The 16,932-nt window shown below is 42.1% G+C and overlaps 1 protein-coding gene across 2 annotated transcripts in view; it reads right to left on the bottom strand.

Moving 5' to 3' along the window:
• AGGF1 (angiogenic factor with G-patch and FHA domains 1) overlaps window positions 1-16,932 on the bottom strand; it is a 199,916-nt gene that overhangs the window by 79,699 nt on the left and 103,285 nt on the right. For both annotated transcript variants that reach the window (XM_029575326.1, XM_029575333.1), the window contains 3 exons: window positions 14,130-14,261; window positions 13,132-13,314; window positions 10,426-10,780 (listed from right to left, as the gene is read on the bottom strand). In XM_029575326.1, coding sequence (XP_029431186.1) covers window positions 10,426-10,780; window positions 13,132-13,314; window positions 14,130-14,261 — 670 coding nt within the window. The remainder of the gene's footprint in view (window positions 1-10,425; window positions 10,781-13,131; window positions 13,315-14,129; window positions 14,262-16,932) is intronic.

Raw genomic sequence — 16,932 nt, 5'->3', positions numbered from 1 at the left:
TTAGGGGAGTGAAATCAGTTTTGAGATGTTTTTTTTCTCGTCTCTATCTGTTAGCAAGGGGACAATGCAATTGGCCTGGATTGGTCTGGCAGGATTAAAGGAAATGAAATTAACAAGTAAGCTTACATTTCACCTTCTTTTACACTGAAGAGAGCTTCCCTTTGAAAATAAAGGCCAGCATCTGTGCAAGGCAGCAGGTGCAAAAGTATGCAACAAAGTACAAGCTGAGATTTAAAAATGCAATCTCTGTATGTGCTCTGCATTTCCCCAAGCTGTACCCACTTTGTTTTTTATGCAGGTAAAAACGCACACTGTTCATAAACTTTCACTTGCACTGAAGAGGCAATAAGTTATATGCAATTTTACACAGATAAATTAAAGCAAGTTTGCTTACCATAAATGGTGTTTTCCATAGACAGCAGAATGAATTAACCATGACACATGGGCGACATCATCTGACAGCAATGGATGGATCCATCTCTTTAGCTCAGTAGAGATTTTGCTACTAAGCATGTGCAAGGGTTCTTGTGTGCGTATTGCCTCACAAGCCCCTCAATCAATATTAAACTAAATCCAGCTACATAGCTGACTCTCCAGGAAGGAGGATTGGTATTAAGCATGGCTAATTCATCCTACTGCCCTTTGAGAACACCATTTATGGTAAGCAAACTTTCACTGTCGATAAGCAGGGCTGAATTAGCCATGACATGTGGGGAGTCCCAAGCTGAGGGCTACAGCAGACCCCATCGTGGAGAGTAGACTACTGGCAAACAACCTACAGCAAATTGCTTGCACAAAAATACCATCTCTTCTGCATAGGTTGTCCAGGCAGCAGTAGAAAATACAGATCACCAAGTCACAGCTTTTCAGATGACTGCTATGGCGACATCTCTCAGAAGAGCAATGAAAATGTATGGCTCCGATTTGATGAGCCTTGACAAAGTATGTAAGTGGAAGGCCAGCTAATTCATGAGAGTGTGCATGATGGTCCGCTAGCTAGCTGTATAAGGAACAAATGGCTACTGCTACTCACAAACTGATGGGTTCGTAGAAAACAGACAGCTGAGAAGCCGGCAGTGTGGTAGTAGCTGGCAATATAGTAGAATGGAGCAACTCTCTCACAGAGGAATGAAGGGCCTTCTGTCCTCAGTGCATGTGGCATGATTATAGTGAAAAACAAAGACCACTTGAGGAGAAATTCAAGATGGGTGTGGTGCATCCTTCTGTTATGAAAGGACTGCAGTCACTGGCTCATCTAGTTGATGAGATCACGACTAGGAACACTATATTCTAGGTCAGATACTTCAAGAGGCCAATTTTTGTAGCTTGACCATAAGGTTGCATGAGATAGGTCTCAAAACTGGGGTTTTAAATGCCAGCAGAACCTGTATAAGTTGCGATATGCAAGAATGAAATGAAAGCAGTTTCCTATATTTGGAAGAAGTAAGCCACAGTGGCAGTAAGATACCAGCTTCATTGATAAGTGTTGAGATTTGCTGGTGAAAGGGGAAGTATTGATGCAGAACAGATGAAGGGAAACAAAAGGCCCCTGCATGGTACCTGGATGAAAATATGCGCCATCTAAATCTGTACTCTTCTTTGGAGTATGGCATACTCATCAAATAGAAGATTCTCTGGACTACTTTGAACAGTGAAGAGAGGAAATTGAGCATTGAACTTCCTTGCTATCAAGTTGAATGAGGGAAGGCTCATAAGCTACAGATGACCTTTCCCCTGTGATAGGAGTTGAGTGCTTGACTCTCAGAGGAATCAGGCAAAGGATCAATTGCCAGATGAGATATGAGAAAACACACACCCTGAATGGGTCATGCTATCACAATAAGAAAAAGCTAGCGCAAACCTAAAGAATTTTCTGAAGGGTTCTTGCCACTAACTGCAGTTGTTGAACACACAGACAGCAGGTATGCCTCTCACGTTAGCAAATAAGATACTAGAGAGGATCTGTATTCGCTCTGTAGGATAGAGCAAATTATTCAGCCTTTTTGATGCCTTGATGTGGGGAATTATGAGCTTGCCAGCAGGCCATGTCAGGGTTTAACACTAACTTCCTTTCTCCCTGACCTTTGCACTGAATGAAGCAACACTAGTGCATCTAAATCTCTAGCTTATAATTAAACCTCTCTGCCCAAGGAGAGGATACCTGACTGTCACGTATTTCTCTAGCTTATGATTAACCCTGACTGCCTGAAAGGATAGCTAGTTGCCACGTAGTCAGATGCAGTTAAAAGACAGACACATATGGTATAGGATTCAGCAGCCAATGAGATGATCCGTACATACCCCCTGAGCCAAGCCAATGGTGTAGTGACACATCTGTATGCTATGGGGAGAGGAGCCAATGATGTGATGACACAGTGTATGCTATGGGTGTATGTACAATAAAAAGGGGACCCACGGGAGTGGTCAGCCCTTTTCCTGCCTGCCATGAATCCTGCCTGATGTGTCTTCATTGCCTCAATACTTTCAATACAAAAAGGACTAAGAACGAGGGCCCAAAAGAACAGCCCGTTTGTTAGACTGGAAGATCCTATAAACCTGATCCACTAATGAATCAGAGACTCTGGGAAAGTCTGTTGCATAAAGGGAGGCCTAATCTGCTGAAATTCTTGGCAGAGGGTCACTCTCTGCCTCCTTACTTGCTTTCATAGATTACTATTTGATTATTGGTTTGTCCATTCCATTCCTTGCTTGTGATGGGAGAGTATCTCTAGCACAAACTGGAATGGTTCGTAGTTCCAAAAGGTTAATCTGGAAAAATGTGCTCCATAATGAACTATAATCCCTGAACGGAAGGAACCTGTGACACTCAGTATGGGAGAAACCCAAAAAGGGGAGCATTCCCCAGACCAACAGTTTAATCATGCATGAAGGGACATGTTTGTTATCGAAGAACCAATATAAATCATAATAGGGGTAACATGACTGAATCCAATGAGAGCTGATGGAGAGCTCTCAGATTCAGGGGCATAAGGTGTCTTTCAAGCCCTGCTGCCACCATGTGACTCAAAAGAAATATCATTGACCTGATATGATGGGAGGAACATACCTTCCTTCATCAAAGCTTTCCATGTCTTGAAGTAATAACATTTACGGCCAGAGGGCTGAAAGAGTATCAGATCTCAACACCAGCCATGAGCAAATACACATTCCCCAGTGGATTAAGTGTACTTCTAACAAATTAGTGAAGACCTTCAGGCAATCAAAAAGCCAGAGAATAGCACTCCATCAGCTTCTGAGCATTCATCCACTTCTCTGCTTTGAAACACATGCATGGTGGAGTAAGAGGTGTTCATCTTGAACTTCTCCAAGAACACTATTCTGAATAACTTTTGTGAAATAAGGATAGAACTCAACTGCTCTGTGTACTTAAAGATGAGAAAAATAGCAGGAATAGAACCAGATCATGCTCTTCAGGAGAAACAAGCTCTAACACTTGTTGGTGAAGAAACGTCTTCCCCCAAGGCAGTCCGAATGAGAGACAAAACAATGATGATGCACTGGAAAGTGAAGGAAACATTACAGGTAAACACATTCTGTAACCTTGAGGACTCAACGGTACTTCGTGACTTTTCTGCAACTGTTCAAGGAATAGTGCAAAACTAGCTTGCACAAGAGAGACAGATGTGCTCAAAGACCCATCAAAAACTAGGGTTGGGTACTACTCCTTAGCTTCTGAAAGAGAATATAATCTGAGACAGAGATATCAATCCACTTACTACTGTCATATGAGCACTGGACCACATGAGTCTGAATCGCTATACAAACATTCCACAGAGGGTTCTGTAGGACTCTCATGCCCAGTTCCTTTGAAGAAAGAAGAAACATTTCATCACTAAATCTTCCTTACTATGATGGCTAAGGTGGTCAATGAACCACTGTAGCACAGCTATTATTGCTATTTTGATGAAAAATCACCTCTGAATGGCTCCAATTACTTTCATCCAGAATTTTGGCAGGAGAGTTCCAGTGACAGGGATGAGAGTTATTCTAATTAGAGAAGAACTTCATATTAGGGGGACTATGACACTCCAATAACATAGTAAGCAAGATGGGAACCTTGCTGATGTCTGAGAAAGAAAAAAGGGGAACTCCCTTGAAAATGTGTTATCTTGTAATGTCTCTGGCCTTTTGGATGTCACTCCAGATGTAGAGTTTCAAACAGGTAACACTGATGGGGCTCTGTATGTGCAAAAGTAATGACATTCCTCAGTCGGGCATGGCTCCCTTCTATTGTGATGATCCTGAACACTTTTCTGGAACAAATTCCTCTTGTACTGGGCTCCGTGGAGAAGATACCACCCATCTAGATTATGTGTCAGAAAATGGGCTCTGGCATTTTCTGATGTAGAGAGGAGCTCTCAAATCGGGGGCCTCAACTTCTGTGCAAACAATGTTGAGATTACTTACCTGATAATCTCCTTTTCCTTAGTGTAGACAGATGGACTCAGAACGAATGGGATAGTATCCGCGTGCTAGCAGTTGGAGATGGATCTGACGTCAGCACGGGGTATATATATCCTCACAGGAAGCGTAGCAACTTAGTAATCTTCCTTGCAAAAGCTGTTATGGATGTGTGTGTACTGACGCTCAGTGAAAAGTGAAACATGATTCCCCGGATCGATTGATAGTAGCTGGAGACCGCCAGCATTCACAACCGGAAGGCGTTAACACCTGGTATAGTGTACGCTCTTATGTAAACAAATGACATGGCTTACCGTGAATCGGTGAAAACCCATGTACACAGGCAGCTGGGCGGGATGCTGAGTCCATCTGTCCACAGTAAGGAAAAGGAGATTATCAGGTAAGTAATCTCAACATTTCCTGGCGTGTAGCCAGATGGACTCAGAACGAATGGGATGTACAAAAGCTTTACTCCCAGCCTGGGTGGGAGGCTGCCTGAGGACCATGTAGGACCGCCCTCGCAAATGCTGAGTCCTCCCTGGCCTGGACATCCAGACGGTAGAACCTGGAGAAGGTATGGAGGGAGGACCACGTCGCCGCTTTACCGATTTCTGCAGGCGACAGCATCCTGGATTCTGCCCAAGATGCCGCTTGTGCTCTGGTAGAATGAGCCTTGACTTGTAGAGGCGGAGACTTCCCAGCCTCCACATAAGCTGCTCTGATAACTTCTTTAATACAGTGGGCGGTGGTGGGCCGCGAGGCCGCTTCACCTTGCTTCCTCCCGCTGTGCAGGACGAACAGATGGTCCGTCTTTCGTAGTACTTGTGTCACTTCCAGATATCTGGGCAGCAATCTGCCAATGTCGAAAAAGAAAAGAAAAAAGTAGATTTGGAAAACACGCTCAGCAAGCGTGCAGGCTCTCCAAACTGCTTTGGAGACGGAAATTACTAAGTTGCTACGCTTCCTGTGGGGATATATATACCCCGTGCTGACGTCAGATCCGTCTCCAACTGCTAGCACGCGGATACTATCCCATTCGTTCTGAGTCCATCTGGCTACACGCCAGGAAATGGGAAGATTTTGCATAGATGATGCAGAGTGCAGTGAGAGCATCAATGAAGCAAGGGCACAGAGGGTGCAGATGCACAGATGGCACAGCCTAATTGAGTGTGCCAATTTTAGAGATGCACCGATAGTAACAGATGAACCAATGATGTAGGTGCATCGATGATGCAGAAGCACCTGATGCAGACATATGGCATGCAGATGCCCTGCTGGTGCAAATATATAGAGTGCACGAAAGGTGCAGATACACTGATGATGTAGAGGCATTGAGTGCATTGATGATGTCAATATACTGACTATACAGATGCACCAATGGCATAGATGCAGCAAGGATTTTAGGTAGAAAGCTGAAATCCAGAACCTCCAGGGTGGTATTCTTTGAAATTCTCCCTGTTCCACGTGCAGGTCCCAGAGGCAGGCAGAGCTCCGGAGTCTCAATAAGCGGATGAGACTATGGTGCAGACAAGAGAGAGATTCAGTATTGTAAGGAACTGAACAACCTTTTGGGAAAGGGGGAGACTTTTCCAAAAGGACGGGCTCCACCTTAACCAAAATGGAATAAGGCTGCTGGCACTAACCTTCAAAAAGGAGACAGAGTAGCTTTTAAACTAGAACAAGAGGGAAAGCTGACAGTCACTCAGCAGTGCATGGTTCGGAGGAATATACCTTTAATGGATACTAATGAAACAGGAGAGTTAGGACATCCCAACAGAGAGGTTCCAATACACGCACTTTGAAATGTCTGTAAGTCAATGTCAGAAGTCTAAGAAGTAAGATGGGAGAGTTAGAATGTATAGCAGTGAATGATGAGATAGATGTAATTGACCTCTCAGAGACTTGTTGGAAGGAGGATAACCAATGGGGCAGTGCTATATCAAGGTACAAATTATATTGCAATAATAGGGAGGATTCAACTTGGTGGAGATGTGGCACTTTATGGCCGGGAGGGCATAGAGTCCAACAGGATAAAGATCATACAAGAGACTAAATGCTCAGTAGAATCTATATGGGTAGAATTTCCATGTGTGTTGAGTAAGAGTATAGTGATAGGAGTGTATAGTGATAGGAGTATTCTGGCCAAAATTATCAGATAGATGAAGAAATGCTGAGAGAGATCAGGGAAGCTAACCAATTTGGCAGTGAAATAATTATAGGAGACTCCAAATATAATATTGACTGTGAAAAAGTAACATCAGGACATGATAAACATAAAATTCCTGGATTGGATAAATGACTGCTTCATGGAGCAATTGGTTCAGGAACCAACGAGAAAGGGAGCTATTTTAGATTTAATTCTTAGTGGAATGCAGGATTTGGTGAGAGAGGTAACGGTGATGGGGCTACTTGGCAATAGTGATCATAATATCAAAATTTGAATTAATGACGAAGGGGAACAATATGTAAATCTACAGCTCTAACACTAAATTTTCAAAAGGGAAACTGATAAAATGAGGAAAATAGTTAGAAAAAAACTGAAAGGTGCAGAAGCAAAGGTTAAAAGTATACAACAAGCATGGACATTGTATAAAATACAATCTTAGAAGCGCAGTCCAAGATGTATTCCATGCATTAAGAAAGGTGGGAAGAAGGCAAAACAATTACCAGCATGGTTAAAAGGTGACACGAAAGAGGTTATTTTAGCCAAATAAAATCCTTTAACAATTGGAAGAAGGATCCATCTGAAGAAAACAGGAAAAAGTATAAGCATTGTCAAGTTAAGTGTAAAACATGGATAAGGCAGGCCAAGAAAGAATTTGAAATTAAGTTGGCCAGAGAGGCAAAAACTCATAATAAAAACTTTTTAAAATATATCCGAAGCAAGAAACCTGTGAGGGAAGTCAGTTGGACCGTTAGATGACTGAGGGGTTAAAGGGGCTCTTAGAGAAGATAAGGCCATTGCAGAAAGACTAAATGAATTCTTTGCTTCTGTATTTACTAGTGAGGATGTTGGAGAGTTACGGAGATGGTTTTCAAGGGTAATGATTCAGATGAACTGAACCAAATCACTGTGAACCTGGAAGATGTAGTAGGCCAGACTAACAATCTAAAGAGTAGCAAATCACCTGGACCGGATGGTATGCACCCCAGGGTTCTGAAGGAACTAAAAAATGAAATTTCAGATCTATTAGTTAAAATTTGTAACCTATCATTAAAATCATCCGTTGTATCTGAAGACTGGAGGGTGGCCATTGTAACCCCATTATTTAAAATGGGCTCCAGAGGTGATTCAGGAAACTATAGACCTGTGAGCCTGACTTCAGTGCTGGGAAAAATAGTAGAAACTATTCTAAAGGTCAAAATCACAGAGCACATAGAAAGACATGGTTTAATAGAACAGTCAGCATAGATTTACCCAAGGTAAGTCTTGCCTCACAAATCTGCTTCATTATTTTGAAGGGGTTAATAAACACGTGGAACAGATGAGCCAGTAGATGTAGTGTATTTTGATTTTCAGAAGGCATCTGACAAAGTCCCTCATGAGAGGTTTCTAAGGAAACTAAAAAGTCATGGGATAGGAGGTGGTGTCCTTTCGTGGATTACAAACTGGCTAAAAGACAGAACACAATCAGTTTTCTCAGTGGAAAAAGGTAAACAGTGGAGTGACTCAGATCTGTACTTGGACTGGTGCTTTTCAATAGATTTATAAATCATCTGGAAAGGAATATGACAAGTGAGGCAATTAAATTTGCAGATGATACAAAATTATTCACAGTAGTTACATCACAAGCGGATTGCGATAAATTGCAGGAGGACCTTAAGACTGGAAGATTGGGCATCCAAATTGCAGATGAAATGTAATGTGGATAGGTGCAAGGTGATGCATATAGGGAAAAATAATCCATGCTGTAGCTACATGGTTAGGTTCCATATTAGGAGCTACCACCCAGGAAACAGATCTAGGCATCGTAGTAGATAATAAATTGAAATTGTTAGCTTAGTGTGCTGCGGCATTCAAAAAAGCAAACAAAGTTAGGAGTTGTTAGGAAGGGAGTGGTGAATAAAATGGAAAATGTCATGATGCCTCTTTATCGCTCCATGGCGAGATCCACCTTCAGTGCTGTGTACAATTCTGGTCTCTGCATCTCAAAAAAAAGATATTGTTGCGATGGAGAAGGTACAGAAAAGGGTGACCAAATTGATAAAGGGAATGGAACAGCTCCCTTATGAGGAAAGGCTAAAGAGTTAGGGCTGTTCAGCTTAGAGAAGAGACAGCTGAGGGGGGATATGATAGAGGTCTTTAAAATCATGAGAGGTCTAGAACGGGTAAATATGAATTGGTTATTTACTCTTTCGGATAACAGAAGGACTAGGGGGTTCTCCATGAAGTTAGCAAGTAGCACATTTAAAACAAATCAGAGAAAATGCTCTCTTATTAAATGCGCCATTAAGCTCTGAAATTTGTTGCCAGAGGATGTGGTTATTACAGTTAGTGCAGGTGGATTTAAAAAATGTTTGGATAAGTTCTTGGAGAAGTCCATTAACTGCTATTAATCAAGATGTCTTAGAGAATAGCCACTGCTATTACTGGCATCAGTAGCATGGGATCTACTTAGTGTTTTGGTTCTTGCCAGGTACTTGTAGCCTGGATTGGCCACTCTTGGAAACAGGATGCTGGGCTTGATGGACCCTTGGTCTGACCCAGTATGACAATTTCTTATGTCCTTATGCATTGATGAAGATGCACAGATAATGCAGATGCACCAATGATGCCGAAGCATCAAGCACACTAATGATGCTAGTGCTGAAGCATTGAGCTCACTGATGATGCTGATGCATCAAGGTGCTGGCACCAATGCATCAGGAAATGATGTGGTGAGACTGATGGTGCCGGGGTGCTCCTTCATCACAGTGCTTACACTGGCTGCTCTGTATTGTTGGCAGCAGGCAGGCTACATTTAAAGGTGCTGGTTGGCGATATTTCTTCTCCACTCAACCCCAAAGCTACAGTAAATCTGGAATTCGGTGGCGCAGGGAGGGGAAGCATTGTGCGAGGTGCTCCAGCTTGACTCAAATGTATGGTAGGCGAGTGTTTATCAAAACAGATCCAAGACCTGTGGAAAAGAAAACAGGTATTTATTTACTTTTTTTTCAGCATTAAACATTAATGCAGAGGGGTTCCCTAGGCAGTGTTAAAAGTGTGAAAAAACAAAAAACGAGGCCCTATAACAGATATACAACATAATTTCACAAGAGAGTACATTTCTATGCTGCAGCACAGACAAAAAGCCTGAGGAGCTTGCGAGGCAACATGTGCGTGGGAACTCCTGCACATGCTCAGTAGAAAAAGCTCTACTGAGCTAAAGAAATGGGTCCATCTACTGCCGTCGGATGACATCACCCATGTGTCATAGCTAATTCAGCCCTGCTTATCAATAGAGAAATGTGTTTACCCATGCAAAGCACTGTCACCTGAATATACATCATGGAAACTTTTAATAATGTGAAACATTATTTTACTAAACTGTACTCAATGTCTTCTTCCTCTAGATACTGCAAGCTAATATATACTAAGTTGTACTTAGCTGTCTTGTCAGTTTATTTGTATTTTTAAAAATTTATTTTCTTCTTTTAATACAAACCTCATTACAGATGGCAAGCCTAGGCACAATATGTACCCTCTCCAGTCAGGAGGGCTGTAAAGAAGTCTCTGAGATTTACCCTCAGTACCACTCCTCCAGCTTACAGAAAAAATTCACAGTAACGGTAGCCATATTCCTTATCTCCCTGGAATTGAGTGCATCATCTCGGTAGACATCATACAGGGGACAAACGACAGTCTCCTATACTCTCATCCGAGAGAAAGGGTTTTATTTTAACTAATATAAGATCAAAATCACTGCAATATAATTATTTTTCAGTGCATTACTTTTTAGTCAACTAATTCTGAATAATAAATTTATTGTGTAAATAGTGTATAAATGCCATAAAAGAGTTCACCTTCCTGCTCCGAGTCTCCAGAAGTGCTTGTGTCTGTACATGATTCATCTTCATCGCTGTAATCCTTGTTCTCAGAGTCTGTGATTTCCCCTTCTTCTGGCTCACTCTCCATCTCTATCACATCACTCTCAGCCTCCAGTGGCACAGTCTCTTTTGTATCTGACTGTGAATCTATATTTTTGATTGCAGTTTGTCTTTCAGCATGTAATAGCCCATTTTCAATTTCCATAGCCACTTTAGCCTTCTTTTTTGTGTTGTATGCAGACTCCTTCCATTTTGTACAGCTCACTTGTCCGTTAACTATGTTTTGGTAACTTGAACTTTTGGATGATTTCTGATCCTCTTTGTTCAAATCCTTGAAAACAATTTATGGAAAACATTTATGGAAATGTGTGAACTGAATATTAAAGAGACAAACACATAGAATATGACAATGAAGACCATTAGGCCCATCAAGTCTGCCTAACTTCATTCCTTGTGCAATACCATAGACCACAGGCCCATCAAAAGTCTGCCTAACTTCATTCCTTGTGCAATACCATAGACCACAGGCCCATCAAGTCTGCCTAACTTCATTCCTTGTGCAATACCATAGACCACAGGCCCATCAAAAGTCTGCCTAACTTCATTCCTTGTGCAATACCATAGACCACAGGCCCATCAAGTCTGCCTAACTTCATTCCTTGTGCAATACCATAGACCACAGTTGATCTTTGGCTTTCCCTGCTCTCCTTTGCAACCAGGGATCTTCTGTGCTTATTCCATGCTACCTTGAATTCTGTTATTGTTTTTTCTCTATCACCTATAGTTGGAGGCCAGTCCATGCATCCACCCCGCTATCTATGACAAAATATTTTCAGATGCTGCTCCTGAGTCTAACCCTTTGGAGCCTCACATTGTGACTTTTTTTCTAGTACATTATTTCCTCTATAAAGTTTGCTTCTTGTGCATTTATAATTTTGAGGTATATAAATGTGGTTATGACATTTCCTCTGTCTCTCTCCCCTCTAGAGAATACATATTTAAATCCTTAAGTTTCATCTCATATGGCTTTTGATGTGGATCCAGCCTTATTTTCATAGCCCTTCTGTGGATTGTATTGATCCCATCTATATCCTTTCAGAAATACAGCCTTCAGATCGAGAGACAATATTCTAGATGAGGTTCCACCAAATATCTATAGAGAGGCACTAGCTTCTTTCTTCTACTGATAACTCTCCTTATGTACCCTGGCATCTCTCTGCCTCTGGCCACCATCTCATTGCATTCTTTTGCTGCTCTGAAACATAGAGAAAGTCCATATGGCCTATTTAGGCTATCCACCCACACTACAATCCTTCAGAGGTCTCCTCTGTGCTTGTCCCAAGCTTTCTTAAATTCAGATACTGTCCTTGTCTCCACCACCTCTACTAGGAGGTTGTTTCATGCATCCACATGCACACACACAGGATCTCACCCAGACGCATACATGCACACACACACACACACACACACAGGATCTCACCCAGACACGCACACGACCTCACACAGACGCGCACACACATAGGATCTCACCCAGACACATGCACCACACATAGGATCTCACCCAGACGCATACATGCACACACACACACACATAGGATCTCACCCAGACACGCACACGCACAGGATCTCACCCAGACACACACACGCACAGGATCTCACACAGACACACAGGATCTCACACAGACGTGCACACACACAGGATTTCACACAGACACACACAGGATCTCACACAGACGCACACACATATAGGATCTTACACAGACGCGCACACACACAAAGGATCTCACACAGACATACACATTCACACAAAAACAGGCTCTCAGACAGGCACAGGCTCGCATTCATTCACATACATACAAGCTCACACATATCATGGTCTCCTGTTATGTTCTTAGTAACAAACTTTCTTAAAGTTACACTAATGTTTTTAATATTGTTTCTAAGTTATTCTGTAAGAAATAAGAAAGCAATGTCTTATTTCATCTATTTGTTTACTGTAAACCGATGTGATATTTCAGATTGAATGTCGGTACATAAAAATAAATAAATAAAATAAATCATCATCAGGCCTTGGTGGGATGAGCTCCACCAAGGCCCCAAGGGCCTCCTGCTATCCAATCTTCCTGCTTGGGAGGAGGAGAGGAAGATCAGTGGGGCACAAGGCAGCAGGAGAAGCTGTGGGCTTGCCAGCAGAGCCTAACCAGCCAGCGGCTGAAGGAGAGAGCGCTGGTGCATGCCACCAGGCCCACCGCTGGTTACGCCACTGCTCTCCAGTCTTCAGCTGCCGCCAGCCTGGTTCTGGTAGCGGTCTCCAGTCTCTCTCTGCTCTTCAACAGCCACCGGGCTTGGCTCCGGCGGCAACCCACAGTATCTTCGCCTTCAGCTGCTAAAGGCCAATCCGCCCATGAGTGGGAGGGCAGCCACGGCAGGGGCAGGCATGGTGAGGGAGATGCCACAGCGGTGTTCTGAAAGGGGCATTTTTTGCCACCTCAAAATTCTGCCACCTGAAGTGGCCGCCTCACCTGCCCCATTATAGAACCGCCCGTGGTTTTATTTTTCAAATGCATTACTTCTGACCATCTGTCAACAACTTTTTAGTATGAGGAAAATCTTTCAATTAAAAAAGAAGAAGAAAAAAAAAAAGACAATGCAAACTATTTTTAAAATGCATGAGACAATTACTTTTTCCTCATTGCAGGGCTCTCGCCTTTTCTTTTTCCCCTTTTTCTCTTTGCCTTGTGGGGCACCTGAAGTCTCTGTATGGTAGCACTGCAGGTCCACTCGTGAGTGAAACTGGTAGCGTCCACTTTCAACATCGCAGTAATAATAAATTCCAGTACTAGGGTCATAATACAGTTGATTTTCCTTTGGAAAGAAGAAAACCAAAAACAATGCAGTAAGTTTTTCATGTTAATCTGTAGAGGAAGTTTACTCAAAAGTGCAGCGCAGAGGTAAGCAATTTCAAACCTCAAGTGCCACCAATTTGTCTGGATTTCAGGATATCCACAATGAATATGAGTAAGATATTTGCATGAACTGCTTCCGCAGTATGTAAACCTCTCTCATACATATTCATTGTGGATATCCTGTAAACCAGATCGGTTTATGGGGTTCGAGTTCCAAAATTGCCTACCCCTAGTATAGAGAATGTACAATCCAGGACCCCTCATTCCAGCCAAATGTGCTGCAAAGACGGCTCAACTGAGAAAACTGTTTTAATTCATCACAAAGTAAAGCAATATTTGGATTTAAAAATCTTCGCTAATGAAGCATTCCCACCAGGGCACTGCTTTTTTTTTTTTTTTTATAGCATCATACACCCTTTTAAGGTAACGTTATCCTTTTTTTGTCAGCAAAACAGAGAGAAGAGCTGCTATATTTCAGGGTCTCAAAGTTGGTAGCTCCATTTCCAGAGAAGCACACTATTGTTATGAAAGACTCAATAGGTGACAAAGGACCATAAAGTGGAGGGAGTCTGGGAAAAGGATCTGGAGTTACTGGCCTAAACTATTAAGGAAATCGATGCATGTAAATAAGTTTTAATATGCTGATACAAAAAATATATTATATAAACACTGTTGGCAATTAAAAAAGCAAATATGCTACCTCTCCTACTACACTTCATTTGTGCATGCAATCCATGTACTGGAAAACAAGAAAATTAAAAAAAAAATGTATACCGAGTCATAGTAGAAGCCAGTGCTATGGTCATAATACAATCCTGAGCTTTCATCATATGTAAACCCAGTTTGCGACACTGCAGCTTCTGCGGTAGCTCTTAAACTCTCTGCTAATGATGTACCTTCCAGTTCCTTTAAAAAAAAAAAAAAAAGCAAATAAGCAAATAAGTAAAAGAAAAACCAGACATACAATATCAATTCATTACAAAAAAAACAATCCATTTTCTTGATCCAATGGTTAGTGATCTCAGCAGAGAAGCCAAGATTGCATAGGCATGGGAACTAAATTAAATTATTACATTTACAGGTGGCTCTTCCAGAGCCACCTGTAAATCCACTGCTCTGCAGATAAATGGAGGACTTTAGTCTCCAGTGCTGTCAATCTGGCAGGAACAATAAAAAAAATTAACTAAAAATTAGAAATATATTTTATACCCTCATCACGAGATGCTGTTTAAAGGAAAATAAAATGAACTTAATACCAAAATCTGAATGCAAAGATAGGATGTAGTCCAAAGCTTTCTGTGGCAAAGACATTTCCCTTCATTTCCTCTTCTTTCACAAAATAAAAACAAACAAAAAACAGACACTAATAGGTCAGAGTTGGAATTCTGGGTACAACCCTTTACTACTGCAATTCAATTGTTTAAAAAAAAAAAAAAAAAAAAAATAGTATGACATTCCTACAAATGGTCACAATATCCTTGTCCACTCACTCCATGGCTCACATTCCCTGCTGAGAACCATCCAATAGAAGGCATCTCTGCAAAGAAGATGCAAAAAGCACTGCCAGACTTTTGCCCAATTAAATTTATTCTTAAGGACTGAAGGGCCACAGTGCTTTTTGCATAGATGCCATTTATTGAACATTCTTCTCAACAGGGAACGTGAGTCATAAAATGAACAAAGACATTGTAGCCATTTATATTAATGTCTCATTTTTTTCCAATTGTTTTGAAACACAATCAAATTGCAGTGTTGGAACTCTGACCTAACACTTTTACTGCAATTTGATTGTCTGAAAACAATAGAAATAATGGTGACATTCATACAAAATAGCTACAAAAACCTTGCCTGTTCACTTCATGGCTCACATTCTCTTCTGAGAAATGTTCAAAAGCATCTCTGCAAAGGAGATGTGAAAAAGCACTTTAGGACTTTTGTTCTTAACATTCATATGGGAATCTTGGAGCACAGGGGCCAATTTTTCAAAATGACTGGGGGTGCTAAACTCAACATAAATGACTCCTACCTAGACACAGTGAAGGGGTTTGCTCAATATTGGGGGTATTGAAGCGGACATTGCACCCACAGGGTTGGCACTATGTCTTGAGCAACTAGTTAACCCGCTATCCAACTCCAAAGTTCACACTCCTACAATTCTGAAAATTTAGAACATTATCACAGGTATCCCTAAGCAGAATTTCTCAAATAAGCCAATAACAATAATCGGTTGGCTGTTGGCAGACAAAAAACTGTCAGGGTAACAAGCTTCCCCAGAGCAGACAATTTCATACTTTGCCACACATTTCTAAGTGTCTAAAAAATACTAATTAAAATGCATCCAAGTAAGTTTGTTTCACTGATCTATACAATACACTCTACATTAGGGGTGTGCATTCGTTTTGACCGCATATGTAAAACGCAACTTTTTTTTTTTTAACTAAAAAAAGTGATGAGGCGAAAATGATCGTGATTTCCAACTTACTCAACAAAGCTATGTTGAATAAGTTGGAAATCCCTATCGTTGATCCTAAATAAAAATTTAAACCCCTCACCCTCCTTAATCCCCCCCCAAGACTTACCAAAACTCCCTGGTGGTCCAGCGGGGAGTCAGGACGCCATTCCTGAGGAGCACGTGACGTCGGCATCACGTCGGAGTGACGCGGACGTCACGTGATTCACCGTGCGTCCGCTCCCGGACCCTCGTTGGACCCAACCGGAACTTTTGGCCAGCTTGGGGGGGCCTCTTGACCCCCCCAAGCTGGCCAAAAATTCCGTTTGGGTCCAACGAGGGGTCTGGGAGCGGAACCGCGGTGGACCACGTGACGGCGTCACGTCGGAGTGACGCGGACGTCACGTGCTCCTCGCAAATGAATACAGGAATGGCTTCCTGACTCCCCGCTGGACCACCAGGGAGTTTTGGTAAGTCTTGGGGGGGGGGATTAAGGAGGGTGAGGGGTTTAAATTTTTATTTAGGGAACCGGTGCACGTATGGACATAGCCTCAACTTATGGAATTCTACATATGTCCATATTGACCGAAATTGACCCTCACCTTCGACTTATGGAAAGAAAATTAGGTCTTACCTTAGTTAATTTTCGTTCCTGTAGTACCACGGATCAGTCCAGACTCCTGGGTTTTGCCCCCCCTCTAGCAGATGGAGACAGAAGTTTACAAACAAAACTCCGCCTATATCTAGGCTGGTGCCACCTACAGTCTGGCAGTCTTACTTAATGTCAAAGCAGATGAAGCCCCCAAAATCACTACAAACGAACTATATACAGGAACCTACCAACCAAACTAACTGCTCAACTATCCCCCAAATGGGACCAGAACCAGAGCCATCGATAACGAAGAAAAGAGACAACAGAGACAGAATGGACAGAAAGAAACCATACCGTCCACAGACCGGATTCTCATACCGAACAGTAGACTCGCCGGGCGGGATTCTGGACTGATCCGTGGTACTACAGGAACGAAAATTAACTAAGGTAAGACCTAATTTTCTTTTCCCTGTACGTACCCGGATCAGTCCAGACTCCTGGGATGTACCAGAGCTACCTTAACTAGGGTGGGATCC

The sequence above is a fragment of the Rhinatrema bivittatum genome, chromosome 1, assembly GCF_901001135.1.
Source record: "Rhinatrema bivittatum chromosome 1, aRhiBiv1.1, whole genome shotgun sequence".
Taxonomy (NCBI): domain Eukaryota; kingdom Metazoa; phylum Chordata; class Amphibia; order Gymnophiona; family Rhinatrematidae; genus Rhinatrema; species Rhinatrema bivittatum.
Note: the sequence above shows the minus strand (reverse complement) of the source record. Positions and strands in the feature narration are given on the sequence as shown.